Source organism: Miniopterus schreibersii (genome assembly GCF_964146895.1).
Source record: "Miniopterus schreibersii genome assembly, chromosome: 8".
NCBI classification, from domain to species: domain Eukaryota; kingdom Metazoa; phylum Chordata; class Mammalia; order Chiroptera; family Miniopteridae; genus Miniopterus; species Miniopterus schreibersii.
In genome coordinates, this window is record NC_138109.1 from 36,055,192 (window position 1) to 36,071,854 (window position 16,663).

The 16,663-nt window shown below is 36.8% G+C and overlaps 1 protein-coding gene across 9 annotated transcripts in view; it reads right to left on the reverse strand.

The window, feature by feature from the left end:
* Positions 1 to 16,663, reverse strand: part of OMA1 (OMA1 zinc metallopeptidase) — a 45,923-nt gene that overhangs the window by 16,148 nt on the left and 13,112 nt on the right. For 3 of the 9 annotated variants that reach the window (XM_081143926.1, XM_081143925.1, XM_081143929.1), the window contains 3 exons: positions 15,128 to 15,256; positions 12,064 to 12,138; positions 1,299 to 1,448 (listed from right to left, as the gene is read on the reverse strand). In XM_081143926.1, the coding sequence (XP_081000052.1) occupies positions 1,299 to 1,448; positions 12,064 to 12,138; positions 15,128 to 15,256 (354 nt within the window). Of the gene's footprint in view, positions 1 to 1,298; positions 1,449 to 9,994; positions 10,110 to 10,797; positions 10,894 to 11,186; positions 11,346 to 12,063; positions 12,139 to 15,127; positions 15,257 to 16,663 lie in introns of those variants that run through there. The other 6 variants (XR_013999268.1, XR_013999269.1, XR_013999267.1 and 3 more) reach the window with 6 other exon arrangements.

A 16,663-nucleotide genomic window follows, 5' to 3' on the forward strand; every position in this document is an offset into this window, starting at 1 on the left:
GCTTCCTCAGCATGAAAGACTCTCTCTCCGATTCCACAGGACTTGGTCCCCGGCTGCTTTCCAGGTTCTGTTAGGCAAGGCCTTCTCTGACAAACGGAACGTAGGCCAGTTCGCCTCCTCCGCTGCCCAGCCCTCTCGACGACCTTTACCCTGCCTTATTTTTCACCAATATGCTTATTACTGCCTGACATACTCAATGTATGTTTGTTTGTTTATTACTTGCATTAACAAGAATGTTAGCTCCAAGAAAGAAGAGGCTGTATTGTTTCTACCAACGGAATACAGAATAGTAAACTATTAGTGGATTTTTATTAATCACATGAATCAATGAATGAATCTCCTGGTAGTTTCTTATCCCAAACTAGATGCAGGCTATGCCTTCAAATTGCATACCACTATATTTCTACTTTTCTTGTAATAAACCATATTCCTTGTTGCATTAAGAATCACTTTGTACTTATGTCAGCATCCTAAAAATACCAAAACCATGTCTTAATTCTCTTTGTATCCCCTGTATCTACCATGCTGCTTCCTTATAATAGGTACTCAATATCTGTTAAACTAAATTTGAAGTCATACTGGCAATGCGAGTGAGACAAAAAGAGCGTGTAGACTGGTTTGGAGATGTCTGACGTCCATCTTGTACTGATGTGGATACCACAGAAAACATTTTAAATGATGTTAACAAATAAAAAGATTTTTAGGAGATAGTGGAAACTACTTGGGAAAAAGCTGCTTTAGCTTTATTCATTAATGAATTCTACCAAAAAAAAAAAAGAGCCACCCATGCTTTAAAGAAAGAAATAACCAGCAAGCAAACTAATATCAGGGGACTTTTTTTTTTTCTAAGAAAAATTCCGGCATTGTTATTGGAATTAATACCCATTTGATCCAAAAATTTTGTACAGGTCATTAACTGGAGTATTTCGGTGTTTTTTTAAAAAAAACAGTAAGCTTAAATCACCAAGGAAATACAAAATTATAACCAGTATGTTGAAAAAATATGCCTTGAGTTTTAGACTTTCACCAAATCAGATAACATTAAAAGCTATAATACTAAAAAGCTTAAGCCTTCACCATCAAGAAAAGTCAACTTTACACAGCAATTTATTCCCCAAGGCTTGTGGACAAGCAGGATTTTACTTTTCAGTCAAATCCTTTGAAAACTGAGAATCCATAATTATAGTGATCAAAACAGTTGACAAGCTAGAACTCTTTCTCTAAGCACAAGTAGTAACAGCATTAAAAATAAATGACACCGTAAAAATAATGTCTTGCCTTACATAGTGTTAGCTCACCTCAGGTATGAGTCTATCCAAGTGCTCAACTCGGTTTCCATGAGAAGGATGTGTGGATAACCATTCTGGCAACTTGGGATCACCAGAGAGGGTATCTACAAGTTCCAGCTGCTGCCAAAACACTGAACTGGATCTGACATCCACACAAGCCTGGAACCAAAATTAATAAAAGCACAAAATGAGTTTAATCACGAGGACATCTTTAAAAGTTTACCTTTATGTCATTACGTGATTTAAAAATATTTTCTATCATTTTAATAAAAGAAGAATATACTCGTTGCTTTAAAAAAGAACACTCAAACAATATGGTATTATAAAACTCAAAAAAAGAATGCCCACCCTTCCCCCTCGCCCCACCCCTACACAATACTTACAATAATCACTCCCAAAGACAGCCCACGCTTTTCACTGATAGGTATTAAGAACATGTATCGAGGGCAAAAATCTTCCAAATTAAGTTTTCATAAAAACAAGGTTTTAAAACTGTTAATAAACTGTACTAAAAAAATTGTATTCTTAATCTATACCACTCGAATAATTAGACATTTATCTGTAGCTTTCTTTTCTTGTAGTGTCTTTGGCTGTCATTGGTATCGGGTTATGCTGGCCTACAGAACAACTTAGGAAGTATATCCTCTCCTCCTCCCCAGTCTTTTAGAACAGTTTGAGAGGAAATGGTATTACTTCTTCAAACTCTTGGTAGAATTCACAAGCAATGTAGTCAGATCCCAGACTTTTCTTTGTTGGAAGATTTTTGATTACTGATTCAATCTCCATACTAGGTCTTTTTGGTTTTTTATTTGTGATTTAATCTTGGTAGATTTTTTTAAAAATCATTGAGTTTATTGGAGTGACATTGGTTAATAAAATTATATAGGTTTCAAGCATGCAATTCTACATCATCTATGTATTGTATGGTGTGTGCACCACCCAGAGTCAAGCCTCCTCCCAGCACCATTTATCCCTTTTACCCTCTCCTACCTCCCCACCCCCTTCCCTCTGGCCATCACCATACTGTCGTCTGTGTCTATGAGTTTGTTGTTTTTGGTCTTTTTTTGCTTAATCCCTTTACCTACCTCATCCAGCCCCCCCCAAACCCCTCCCCTCTGGCAGGTGTCAGTCTGCTCTCTCTGAGTCTGTTTCTATTTTGTTTGTTAGTTCTGTTCATTAGATCCCACATAGGAGTGAAATCATATGGCACTTGTCTTTCTCTGACTGGCTTATTTCACTTAGCGTAATACCCCCCAGGTCCCTCCGTGCTGTGCCAAAGGGTAAGATTCCTTCTCTTTTAGGGCAGAGTAGTATTCCATGGTGTGAATGTCCCACAGCTTTTTTATCCACTCATCTACTGATGGGCACTTGGGCTGCTTCCAAATCTTGGCTATTGTAAATAACGCTGCAAGAACAATAGGGGTGCATATATTCTTTCACATCAGTGTTTTGGTTTCTTTGGATATATTCCCAGAAGTGGAATCGCTGGGTCATAAGGCAGTCCCATTTTTAATTTTTTGAGGAAACTCCATACTGTTTTCCACAGTAGCTGCACCAGTAGGTTTTGTATCTAGAAATTTTCCCATTTCATCGAGGTTGTCCAATTTTGGGTGTACAATTGTTCACAGTCCTGCATTATAATCCTCTTTCTACAGAATCAGAAGTGGTATCTCCACTTCCATTTCTGATTTTAGTAATGAGTCTTCTTTATTTTTTCTTAGTCCAACTAAACATTTGTCAATTTTGCTGATCTTTTTTCAAGAACAAACTCTTAATATTCACTATTTCATTTATTTCTGATCAAATCTTTATTATTTCCTTCCTTCTACCAGCTTCGGGTTTAGTTTCTTTTTATAATTCTTTAAGTTGTACAGTTACTTTGTTTGAGACCTTTCACATTTTTTAAGCATTTATAGCTACAAATTTCACTTTTAGCAGTGCTTTCACTGTATCCCATAACTTTTGGTATGTTCTAGTTTTCTTTTCGTTCATCTCTAGTATTTATTAATTTCCCTTGTGATTTCTTATTTAATCCACTGGTTCTTTAAAAGTATTTTGTTTAATTTCCACGATTCTGCGCATTTTCCATTTCTACTTGTTACTGATTTCAACTTAACCACACTGTGGTCAAAGAAGACACTCTGTATCATGGTGTGAGTCTCACTGGTTCATATTACCAGTTCATTGAGCTTCTTGGATGTTCATATTCATGTACTGCAACAAATTTGGTAAGTCTTCAGCTATTATTCCTTCAAATATTCCCTCTGCCCCTTTATCTTTATCTTCTCCTTCTGGGACTCCCACAGTGTACATGTTGGTCCACATGATGGTGTTTGCTTTTCTTCCACCCTTTTTTTCTGTTTCTCAGCAACAATAATTTCCATTATACTAGCTTGAAATTCAGACCCTTTTTTCTGCTTGTTTAAAAACCAGCTTTTGAATGCGTCTAGTGAATCCTGCATTTTTATTATTGTACTTTTCGGCTTCAAAACTTCTTGCTGGTTCCTTTTTAGGTTTTTCTATCTCTATATTGAGATCCCCATTTTATTCATAATCACTCCCTGACTTCTTCCACAACTTCCTTTAGTTCTCCGAGCATCTTTAGAACAACTGTTTTAAAGTCCTGTCTAGTGTATCTGCCTTTAGAGCTTTTCCATGGACAGTTTGGGATGACTTATATTTTCCTTTAATGGGCAATAATTTCCTGTTTCTTTTTATGACCTGTGAACTTTTGTTGAACACTGGACATTTGAATCTAATAACGATGTATTTCTTGAAATCAGATCCTACCCCTTCCCCACAGCTGGCTGTTGTGTGTGTGTGTGTGTGTGTGTGTGTGTGCGTGTGCGAGCGAGCGTGCGGGAGAGAGAGTATTTTATTGTGGTAGGCTGTCTCTGTGTTGAGGATCAGCCTGAGGTGTAAACTTAACATCTTCTCAGGTTTTTTTCTGAGCCTCTCCCTGGGTATGTGCAGTTACTTCCTAATTTTCCCATATATGCAGTTGTTTTTTAATGTCAGATTCTTTCATGTCTAGCTCCTAAAAAGAAAAATGAAAAATGAAAAAATGAAGGGGAGGACCTCAGACCTACAAGTCACTTCAGCCAGAGGGAGAGACACTTAAAATAATGGGGGAAGTTGCAACAACAGTTACGCAAGATGAATAAATTCCAGAGACCTGATGTGCAACCTTGTATTATACATGTTAAATGTTCTTGCTATAATAAGAAAAATAAAAAAAGAAGTAAAAATTATAGATCAGGCCTGGCTGGCATGGCTCAGCGGTTGAACATCAACCTATGATCCAGGAGATCACAGTTCGATTCCCGGTCAGGGCACATGCCCGGGTTGTGGGCTTGACCCCCATTAGGGGACGTGTAGGAGGCAGCCAGTCAATGACTCTCTCATCATTAATGTTTCTATCTCTTTCTCTCCCTCTCCCTTCCTCTCTCTGAAATCAATAAAGATGTATTTTTTTAAAAAAAATTATAGATCAAAATGGCAATACTTTTAAAACAACTATTCAGCTCATCACAAGCCTAACTCATTTGCCTCCATAAAAAAAAATTTGCAAAGTAAGAAACTTGTTTTTACCAAGTGTCTGGAAGTACATAAAGAAACGAAGGATCAGACACTTTCTAGACACTATTTGCTTCTTAAAAAAAACTAATAATGGCCACAAACATACAAAAATATGTGAAATACACGGGTCCTGGAATACTTTTGAGGCAGTATACTGGGACAATGGGAAGAGCACAGGTTTTAGAACTGGAAAGACCTGGATTCAAAATATCAGTTATATATTTTGTTTAGTTAATAATCACTTGTTGTGTCGGGTATTGTTCTATGTGAACAACAAATATTACTGCATTATATTAATTCATTTAATCATCGTAACAACTTCATGAGCTAAGTACTATTATTATGCTCATTTTACAGATCAGACGAAGAAACTGAGGCCCACAGAGGTCAAGTAATTTGCTAAAGGTCAACACAGCCAGTAAGTGACAAAGCCACAATTTGATCCCACAGAGGCTGGTTAGAGTTTGTGACCCTGAGCTCATAATTTAATCTCCAGGAATCTCACATTCATCTGTAAAAATGAATTAAAGCATTAGATCTTTAGGATTGAAAGTGGGAACTCTTGTAAAGTAGGCAGCTCAGAATCCAGAACACAGTGGACACTCTTTCTGCTCTTCCTTTCCCTGGGTGAGTACCAGAGTCCTGCAGTTACTGCAGGGTACTAGGTTTGGTCATAGGTGATGATGTCATGAATTTACAACTAAAGAAGAGTCTACTTTAATTCAGCCTATAATACCAATATGCACGAATATGAATTAAGAGACATATTGACAAAAAAATTGCTACTATTCAATTAGAATCCCAGTGGAATATGATATTCATAAGAAAATGGTAGTGGCCGGCTGAGCGTGGCTCAGCGGTTGAGCATCAACCCAGGATCCAGGTGATCGGGGTTCAATTCCTGGTCAGGGCACATGCCCGGGTTGCGAGCTCGATCCCCAGTAGGGGGCATGCAGGAGGCAGCCAATCAATGACTCTCTCATCACTGATGTTTCTCTCTCTCTCTCTCTCTTCCTTCCTCTCTCTGAAATCAGAAAAGATATATTTTTTTAAAAAAATGGTAGTATGTGAGCTATTCTCATAATCTGAACACTTCCCAATGCTAAAGCAATGCTAGAGGAAAATGTACAAATAGATCAAGACCTAGTATGCCCTACCTGTAGCCAAAATGTTCATCAGAGTTACAGAGATGAGAAGTGTCTCTGAATTTTGCTCTTTCTATGACTCTCCAACAAAACTCCTGCCAAATAATCACCTTCTCTAAAAAGTAAGTTCTGACATTAGCAGTTCTGAATGGTTGTTTTTTTTGGTGTGTTTTTTTTGCAATGTCATTGATACCCCACACGTGTCCCAGTCATTCTGGAATCCTCTCCTGTATTCCACATACACATGGTAGGTAAAATAGTCACCTAAGATAATACTACAAAGAACTGTTGCAGAAAGGTAATTGGACTCATAGAGGCAGAGGAATATGCTGAGGCTATTTTAAGATGAGATTTAAAGGTACCAACACAGATATAAAAATGGTCATCTCAGGGACAATACTGCAGAAGACCGACTATTCCTAGTGGATTCAATTATAATAGAAAGTCAGATTTCAGAAATGAAGGTGCTTTCATCCTGTCAGGGGGAAAAACCTTCATATCTGTGAGACCTTTGGCAAGTTACTTGATTTCTCCATCCCTCAATTTCATCTGCAAAATAAGAATAACAGTCCCTATACTTCACAGGGTTGTTACGAAGATTAAAAGTGAACACACATAAAACACTGAGAGCAGTGCCCAGCACAAAAAGAAATGTTAGCTGTCATCATCATCATCGTTGTGTGAACATCATCATCAGTGTTATCAGCACTGCCGTGGCAGCTGGCATCATCATGGACCAGGAAACTGGTTCATTTCAGTCTCTCACTTTCACGGGTTCCTTTTCCCAGCACTGCCCGTGGCATCGCTTGTTAAAGCTCACTTTGCTTTGTAACCCATTCCTTGCCTAAACAACACTTTTTTCAGTCAGTAATTAAAAATTGCTCTTTTCCAACTAAATCATTCTCAGTATCTGCCAATCTCTCTCATTATAAAAGGAAAAAAGGAAAAAAATATAAGAACACCTGACTTGTCAAAACTAATGTGCCCTAAAAGAGAAGAAATGGGAAGACATCCATTATTTTTAATTCATATCATTTTAGCTTAAAGTGTTTTGCATCTTGTGATTGCCAGCATGTCAGTTCACCAATACGATAAATCTGTAATACATTTTCATGTATATATTTTCCTCTATCCTAAAGCTTTATCATAATAATACTCAACCCTTAGAGCTGAAATCATGGCAACTAAAAAATTAAATACACAAAAGCCTGTCTCATATTTCTAAGTAATGCAATTAGGTTCAAAACAAGGTATAATGAATGCATAATGCATACACTATGAAAGCTTACCTTATAACAAACCTAGTAAATGAGATGCTCTCATTTACAGATTTTTTTCTTTCTTAAATCAATAACTAAACAAAGAATCTAAGCTAGTAACCCAAATAGAACCCAAAGATAGTTTGCTATGACAAAGGCTCAGATTACTAACCTAAGAAACTATGAGACCTGGATTCTAGCCCAGTGTCTCGCCACTAACTAGGTATACATTACTGGACAAATCACTTTGCCTGTTTGGACCCTATTTCCTTATCTGTAAAGGAAGAGGGTGGATTAGATTATTTCTAATTTTCCTTCCTGTTCTAAAAGTCTACGATTCTATAACCTATTATTGAAAGTTTAGAATTTTGAATTTTCTCTTACTTCTGTGATGAAAGTAAATTTTGCCTATTACCTATTTCCCTCACTAGATGGTGCTATCTGCATAGTTATTTAGGCTACTTGAAGAAACCAGCTGGCCCTGCCTCTCACCAGGGCCACTTACAAACTTTTGGGGCTGGACAATCCTATAGGATATTTAACAGGCCTGTTCCCCCCCATACATCCTCCACGTCCATTAAGCATCAGTAATTCCCATCTCCCCAATCACTGTGACAATAAAAAACAATCATATAAAGTGTCCCACTAAGAGGCTACATCCCCGGCCCAGATAAGAACCACTAAAAGAAAATACGTTTTATTTTTCATAGTTAAGAAACAAACACTCAAAACTACAAATGAATGATATAGTTGTTTGTGAAATAAAATAAACAGAAGTCCTTTCTGTGAATGACTGTAAAGTGCCAAATTCTCTTAATATAAGTGACAAATGATTTTATAAATACAACAAAACCAAATATTTCACAGGACATCTTTTTATCAGCTGAGAACTGAACAGCTAGTTATTCTGTTTCAGTCACACCTGAGTCCCGCCAGCTTTTACTAACTCTACATTAGTCATTTTGAATTTATATAATGATAAATTGAATATATTATAAATAAAAAATTAAGACAACTATAAAAATGTAAATATATAAAATAAACTCACAGCCAATAGTAGAGCAGAAGTAGAGAGCACTCTAGGGAAGACAAGCTGCCTATTTTGAAAGAGGCCTCAGAGTAACTTGATTTTAATGAATTTTCAATATTCTCTCTAGCCCTTGGCCTTAAAAGCTCATAAATCTAATGGTACAGCACATGACCAACAGATCCATCTCCCAAGAACAGTTCCCAAGCTCACAAGACTGACATAAAATCAGAATACCAACTTATTAATTTATGGCAATAACTATAACTGCCAAAACTACCACGGGCACAGGGCATTTGTGCCCTCAAGTCAGCATGTTCTCTCCCTCTCAGGCATAATGCAAAGGAAGCCAGTCTAGTAAGGGTAGAAAGGAATAAGAGAATTATGTTCTGTGATATGAATATTAAATGGCAAGAAGTCAAGAGAGTCTGAGCATTAATGTCCAAAAAAAGGGATACAAGCCACAGATAAGAATCAAGTCCAGGACACTCAAAATAACCCTTTGGCATAGGTACTATCATGATACCCATTTTTTCAGAGTAGAAAATAGACCTGAAGAGATTAAGTGATTTTTTTCTACAGCCATGTAGAGGAGACAAGAGTTCAGGCACAGGTCTAACTCTGGAGTCCAAGGTCCTAACCACTATGCAAGATACAATATAAATTCTAAAAATTGCTAACAAAGAGGTCTCCACCTACCTTTCACTTTTCTCTCTTAACACTGGTGCTCTTGACTCTACCTATTTGTAATCTTACAGAACTTTCAAGTCCTAGACTAGGCCCTCATCCTTCTTGCCTTTAGACATGCTATCCGCCATGCCTAAAACACCTCCATCAAAGTCTTCACCAGGATAATTACTACTTAGCTTTTATATCTTCACTTCAAATTATTTCTTCCTCCGTCTAATCCCTAGACTAAGTCTGCCTGATCCCTAACTTTACATCTCTACACTGTATTCTTCAATTGGGAGCCTGTATATCTCTATCATAATACTTCAAACTGTAAAAATTATGTATTAAATGTCTCTGTTTCTTACTCAGATTGTGAGCTCCATCTTTATTGTGTATTCCTACATCTTGGAAGATAAAAGGCACACACTAAATATATATTGAATTAATAAGTGAAAATCAACATAACAGGTCAGAGAAGAGCTATGGGCATCAATTTAAAGAGAGTGGCCCCTGGGCCTAAAAAAAATCTGTCTTCTGATTATATTCACAAATATTTTTTGTGAATGTGTCAATCAGAATTAGGGGGTAAGTCAGCCCAGAAACTAAAAAAAATCTGATGGCAAATGCTGGCCACTGTCGATTGAAGTCATGCCTTGAGAAAGTGAATATCCTAGCTTGCTAGACCTGGCTCTTATCTGTGGCAGGGTAGAGAACAGAATGGAGGGGAATATAGATGGAGTCAGTGAAAGCCGTAATAAGGCTGGAGCAGAAGTCCTGGTAAAGGATGCTAATAGTAGAGATGGAAACATCTAGGGGTATATTTTATAGATAGAACTACCAGGACTTGGTAAGAGATTACATGTAAATGATAAAGAGGAGGGAAGTACTAAGGAGGACTCCAGGTTTTTTCCAAAAGCAACTGAATATAAGGTGGTGTATTTATTGTAAAAAGAGAGGCCAGAAGAGAAATAGGTGTGAAAGGAAATCAAGGATTTAACATTGAATTTATTAGGTCTGAGATACCTGCAAAATATAAAGAGGAAATAACAGGCTGACATTTGAACGTCAATGCTGAGAAGATCAGTGCTCTTAGGACTTTAATTGTATCACCTCTATGATGCAGGTCCTGTTCTTGTTCCTATCCAACAGACGAGAAAAATCAAGGTACACAAAGGGTAAACAACTTGCCTGAGGTCACGCACAGCTGGTACTCTCTGGCAAAGCACATTCTCAGACAGAGGCAGTCTAGTTCCAGAGCCCGCTCATGATCACAGCACAGGGCTGCCTCCTGGGCAGCCAGCTGATACCCTGCACTATGGGAACTCCGGGGAGGTTCAGTGTTTGGTACCCAGGAAAGAAGGGGTGAGGTATAAGGTTCGAACAGCAAATGAAGTCAGGTCTCCACAATAAACGGGAAAACCCCCACCTCCCTCCTCTAAACAGTGACAGCCAGTTTTACAGGATTCCTCTGCAAAGAAATTTGAACAGCCACAGGAAAAAGGCCTGTACATATTCCACATGGAGGTTCCAAAAAAAGAGCTACCTCACTGCCCTATAATCTTACAGTGATGTCTACTATCCCAACCTATGCAAACAGAGCTTCTAAAAAGTTTCTTAGTGCCTTCTTATAAAATATGGACAGGCAATCATGAATCACAAATTTTAGGGATTTACAGTTCCATCCATTGAGAGAGTAACTAGTACAGGACTTGCCCCTGCACCATAAATATCTATAAAACTGGACAGATGTATGAGGCAAATATTTTCAGGTACTGAACAACAGGCAGGACAAGAATGTAAGTCTTGAGAGAAAGAGAAACACCTACGGTGATCCCCAGATTGGCCCTTGGTCTCTGCCTAGGACAGTTTCCTGACCACAACAGAGGGAGGTAGAACCTCTCAGCAGGGCACAGTGAGGTGAGCTGAGGTAACGAGACAGGAGACATACTATATTATACATGTTAGTTTCAGGTTTACAACAAAGTGATTAGACATTTACATACCTTATGAAGTGATTACCCATCTGACACCATACATAGTCCGTATTTTATAAGGTGGGTGGGGGTTGCAGACAAGCAAGCAAAGACCACAAAGAACTAGTCTTTAAAAACTGACTATGCGGACTAGATCTGTAAGTGTGCTGCTTTTTGTTGTTGTTGTTTTAATTCAGTGAATTCCTCAGCCATGAGCAGTGTGGGCAACAAAAAGCTGGAAGCTCTACGGTCTTGAAGTACCTTTCAGTCAACAGAACCAGAAGCTAGCAGCACAGCTGGAAATGAAGAGGAAGTACTCAGGAGCAAGGGATGGACATGAAGGACGAGCTCCACCTGGACGGAAATCCTTGATGACTCCCAAATATTCTATTGCAGGGTTCCTATATTTCCACCAGGTGTTAGTCAAGATTAATCTCAAGTTAAATCCATAAAACTCATAATGAGAAGTTCAAATAATAATTATTTTTAATAGTTAGTTCTTTTAATAACTACCGAAAACTCAACAAAGAATCAAATGCAATTTGAATTTAATGTGAAGTGGCATTGTTTTCATTCATCTTTTAAAATTCAGTCTTACTTCTAATGTTAAATCCTTCTACTAATAATACTCACTTATCACAGGTGATTAAAAACAGCAACCCAGTGTAAAGTGCCCTCATAAGTAGACATGAACAGAACTAAATTAAATCAGGGTAAACACCCAGAGCTGCTCGCTGTGGAGAGCAAAAATAAGCCATCTGCTATAACAAAAATAATCTGAAAGATACAGAGTAAAAAGCCTGCTCTTCTACCCGTATATGTCAATGGTGAAAATTCAGTTTGCTCAGCCGGGATCATAGCTACAATATGATAACCCTCTCTCCCAGTCTGGAAAAAAAACTACCCATCATCTTATTTACTCCTTAGATCTGAGAAACAAGGGAAAGGAGTACAGATAAAGAGAGCATCGGCTTGCAGAGGATACAGATTTAAAATGGTGTTAATGAAAATCTGTGCACAATCTCTCATTCTCTGCCCATGCCAAATCTCATTAAGACAATGCACATTTATCTTTTACTGTGTGAAGGACACTGTGTTCTCAACCACTGAACATTTTACCTTTGCAGCAAGCCGTAGTCCAATTTTGTCAGCTTCGGCCTCCAATGTTCTACTGTATGGTCTACTAAACAAATACTAAGAAGAAATAGAAAAGAAAAGCTCCATTAAGGTTATTTCTCAAAAGAATGAGATTTTTAAAATTCATTTCATGGAGTATCTAGAATCAAGTTTTTATACTCTCCATTTACGAACATTTAAAGAGCACCATGGCATAACACATACAGTGCAGCCTTTATTTCCTCCCCCAGAGATTAATATTTTTTAAACATAGAAAGAATAAAAACAAAATCATGCCTACAAACTTCTGGAGAGTCTATTATATAGTATAGAGTCCTTAATTTTATCCATTTATAATCTCCACCTACTATGTAGACAATTCCCTAAGAAAGCTTATTGATGCAGTCTTTTATTACAGCCAAGGAACATTTTGATCTTTGTGGTTTTAAAAGAAAATTGAAAAAGTACAGCTATATAATAGCCAGTGACATTACTAGAGAATTTATTTCAGTTGGAAAATTAACCACATAGCAGAATGTTCTTTCTTTGATAAACTATCTTAATTTCCTTTTTTCTAAATATTGATTAGTTAGGAAAATGAAATTTTCTTCCAACCTCAATAAAAAAAATGCAAATAGATATTGTAACTTTAATTTTCCTAATTACTTGTATTTATGTGAATGCTTTCCAGTTAAATTCTAATTTTCAGTAAGCACTAAAACTTTGTAGGAGATAGATCAATAGGCAAGACTTTTGAGAGAAGAGCTATTAATTGAGGAAGCAATTTTTCAGAAGTACATGTCAGTGATAGCTAGAAATAAGATAATCAATCTGATCCACAGTATGTGACCGTTATATATAACTTTCTTCCTCTTCGGTAATGTCTGTTTTAGGTTGCTAAACTATATTATAGTGTCTTCACTTGCCATGATTCATCCACTGGTGTCCCACCAAGTCCACTGATAGTATAACTAATTAAAAACATTGGCTTTCAAAGAAGACAAAATTATATTCAAGTCCAAATGCTAACACTTTTTAACTGTTCACCCTGGGCTAATTATTGAACACATCTAAGCCCAGTAGCATCACATGTTGCAGAGAGAATAAAATGAGAAAACAATAATAATAGCTCCTATTTATTGAGTCCTTGCTTTGTGAAAGGTACTGTGCTAACTAAATGCTTTAAATCAGTAGTTCTCAAGGGGATGTGGCTGTGTCCCTGGGGACATTTGGAAATATCTGGAGACAGTTTTGATTGTCTGGAAGAGCGGGGTGGTGGTGGTGGGAAGGGAGAGTGCTACCGGCTCCTCGTGGGTAGAGGACAGATGTGTAGGGGCAGCTGGATGTTTAGAGGGTACTAAACACCCTGCGGTGCACAGGACAACTCTCCAAAAAGAATTATCCAGTCCAAAAATATCAACAGTGTTTACATTGATAAATCCTGCTTTAAAGGTATCATTCATTTCACAACAATGCTTTGAGTTAGCCAGTATTATTATCTCAATTCGCAAATGAAGAAATTGAGATCTATATAGGTGAAGTAACCTGCCCAGGTTCTATAGAGTTTAGGTCTAAAGAGTCAAAATTCAAGCACAGATCCATCTGATCAGAGCCTGTATTCTCAACCCCTGTGCGTAATTAATCTTTATTGTTTATCCTAGTGCCTAACACATGGTAAGCACTTCATAAATGTTAGCTACTATAGTTATTACTAATAGCTCTCAAAACCCTGCCTGGTAGCGCTCTATGAGAGCTGCTACATTGTACCCCAATCTTTAAGATTACAAATAGGGCTCCCCCATGGTTAAGTGAGGGCCCTTCCTTCTTCTCGTCCTCCCTCTGGCAGGTAAATGTCAGCAACTCCCCTTCCTTAAGGACTTCACTACTCGCATCCCCCTCTGCTCTCTAATCACAACAGGCAAGGCTTTCTAGAGAGAGGCAGTTCCTTGTCACCAAAATTTGGGAAAACACTTGATTTAGGGGAAAAGGGTTCAAAGAGAAGTAATCCTTACTTTATTTTCAGCTTAATTATTAAATCGAAGAATTATCCTGAAGTAGCAGGACTCATAAGATATTTCGAAAAAGAATTAGCAAGTTATCTTTATGACCAAATCTTTTGATTTTGTTACAGAAAAAGCTATCTATTGATAGAGAAAAAACTAAATTAAGTCCTTTGACTTCCCAGCACATCATAACAGAAATAAAATTCAAAATATGAGATCCTATAACATAAGCAATAACCATTTCTTCTATTTCCTTTTAAGAACATTTATTTCAATATAAATGAAGCCAAATGATATGGTAACACTGAATAAAAGACTTAGTTATCCAATTTCGAAAGCAATTTGTCTCAAAGAATTTTACACAGTAGATTTAAACAGCACCCAGATGGCACTCTGATGGGTGCTCCACAAATCATTAAATAAATAACAGATTGTTCCTAAATAACCAAACCTCCCAGGACAAGAGGAAATATTTGAAAAAAGATGTAAAATAAAATAATTAATCATAGTTAACAAAGCAAATATCAAGACTGCAGAACCTACTTTTAGTAGTGCTGTGTTTTGAACAAAATAAGAGACCCAACATATTTTATGAGATGATTATCATTATATGTAAGTACTAAAAACAAAAGCTAACAAACATCTAGTAAGACTGGCCTTTCAATATTTTCTAAGCAATGACAGTTTAACTAGGAGTGAGGAGGTGAGGGTGGGTAAAGTAGCTCAGCCAACCTTGTGCCCACAGGTTTTAAGAGTTCCCCATCAAAACACAAATATTTGGGGGGACAGAGAGTCATCCAGTGAGTACACCAAGGTCACTATGAGAAACAAAAATGGAAAGCTTGAAGGTAAAGCCAAAACTTGCTAAGCCCTTCTAACCCATTTACCTCTATCATTTGAGAGAATAGCCCCACCCCCAAAATGAGAAAACAATAAAACACTAAATTAGTACCCATATTTCATGCTAGTATGTGAAAACATCTCTGGCATTTGTTGCTTTACTGTAATATTAAAATACCCTCACCACAGGCAATCATAAATTCAAGTTACTGTCTCAGACTTACCTCCTTCAATTTAGACTGTAACCACTGGCCCACGATTGCCAAACTATCTCGAGGACAAATGGCCCAAATCATTGTGAGGAAAATCAGACCTAGGAAATCCAATAAATGAACCACGCTGGCCTTTTCTGCCTAAGAATAATCAAAATAATGAAAATTATACTTAATAAATTGAGACAGAACATGCTTACATTTTCTAGTTCCTCATGTGTAATCACATTAAATACTTACGCTTAAGTGACCTTCACAAACTAAGATCCTGAGGTTTTTTCTTCTGAGTGCTTTATCGTTTCCCAGTGTGCTTGCACCATCCCTTGCTTACATACTTATAAGTTCATTCATTCATTCACATTTACGGAGCAACTCACCTCACTCAGATACAACAGCAGGTTCATTAATCTCCAGTGTCTTATATTAACAAGCATAGTAATCTTGTGAAATACGTACTACTATCCCTATTTTATAGATAAAGAAACTAAGCTGGAGACAAGTTAAAAGTTGCTCAAATTCTCACAGCTATTAGTCTGACAAGGAATCAAACCCAAGAAGTTTTAGTTTCTAATACAGTTGCTAATTTTTTTTTTAAATCAATGTGTTTATTACACTTTTGGACAGAGACTAAACACTACCTAACACATGAAAGAGTTAAAACAAGGAACAGTTCAGAAAAAAATTAGAATTTTATTTTAAATAAAAATCTTTTGGCCATCATGACCTAACATATGAAGTACGATTCATTTTATATGAGTTTGCAATTTTATAAGTCTAGTATCTCTCACCAGAAAATTGGGTCCTATGAATTTCTGTATTTACTTATAACAATAATCAAAAAAGGTTTTATTTAAAATAGTTGTTTCTAGTAGTAATATCTAAATATACATGTAGTGCACAAGACTGTTCACCATTGAAGCTGATTATAAATGTCAACGTAATGCTAATACTGCTAATATAGAAATCATTACTTCAATGTATGAAACATGGCTGACAACTAAAAAGAACCACCTAGAATATTCCTCTTTACAATATAATCTGCCCTCATGAGGCCTTCTTTGCTTGATGATAAGAACTGGGTCATAAAAAACAACTGTGAAATTGTTTTAGGATGAAAGAGTAAAATTCCAAATGATGAAGTTGCTACAGAAAAGAAAAATCCTTATTATTAATTACTGAAGAATATAATTGCTACTATGCAGCAAAATCTCGGTGTATTTGTGGACTAAAGAAAACAATATAAAAGATTCTATCAAATCAGAATGGAGACTCCTAAAAGGGAAAACATAGTGTTGATCAGGTCTAAGACCTCTGCAAAAGAAATGTTAGTAACTATTTTCTATTTTTAAGGCTGCTATTTTACTTTTTATTTCTCATCTAATTATTGTTCTTGCACTTACAAGAGGTGATAACAATATCCTGAATGCAGCATTGAATGAGATGCCAGAAAAACAAATGCACTAAATATTAACAGCTTTTAAATGCTAAAAATGGCCAAAATTGATAGTCTTTGCAGTTCTGAAGCCATTTCTTGAAAGATAAAATCTA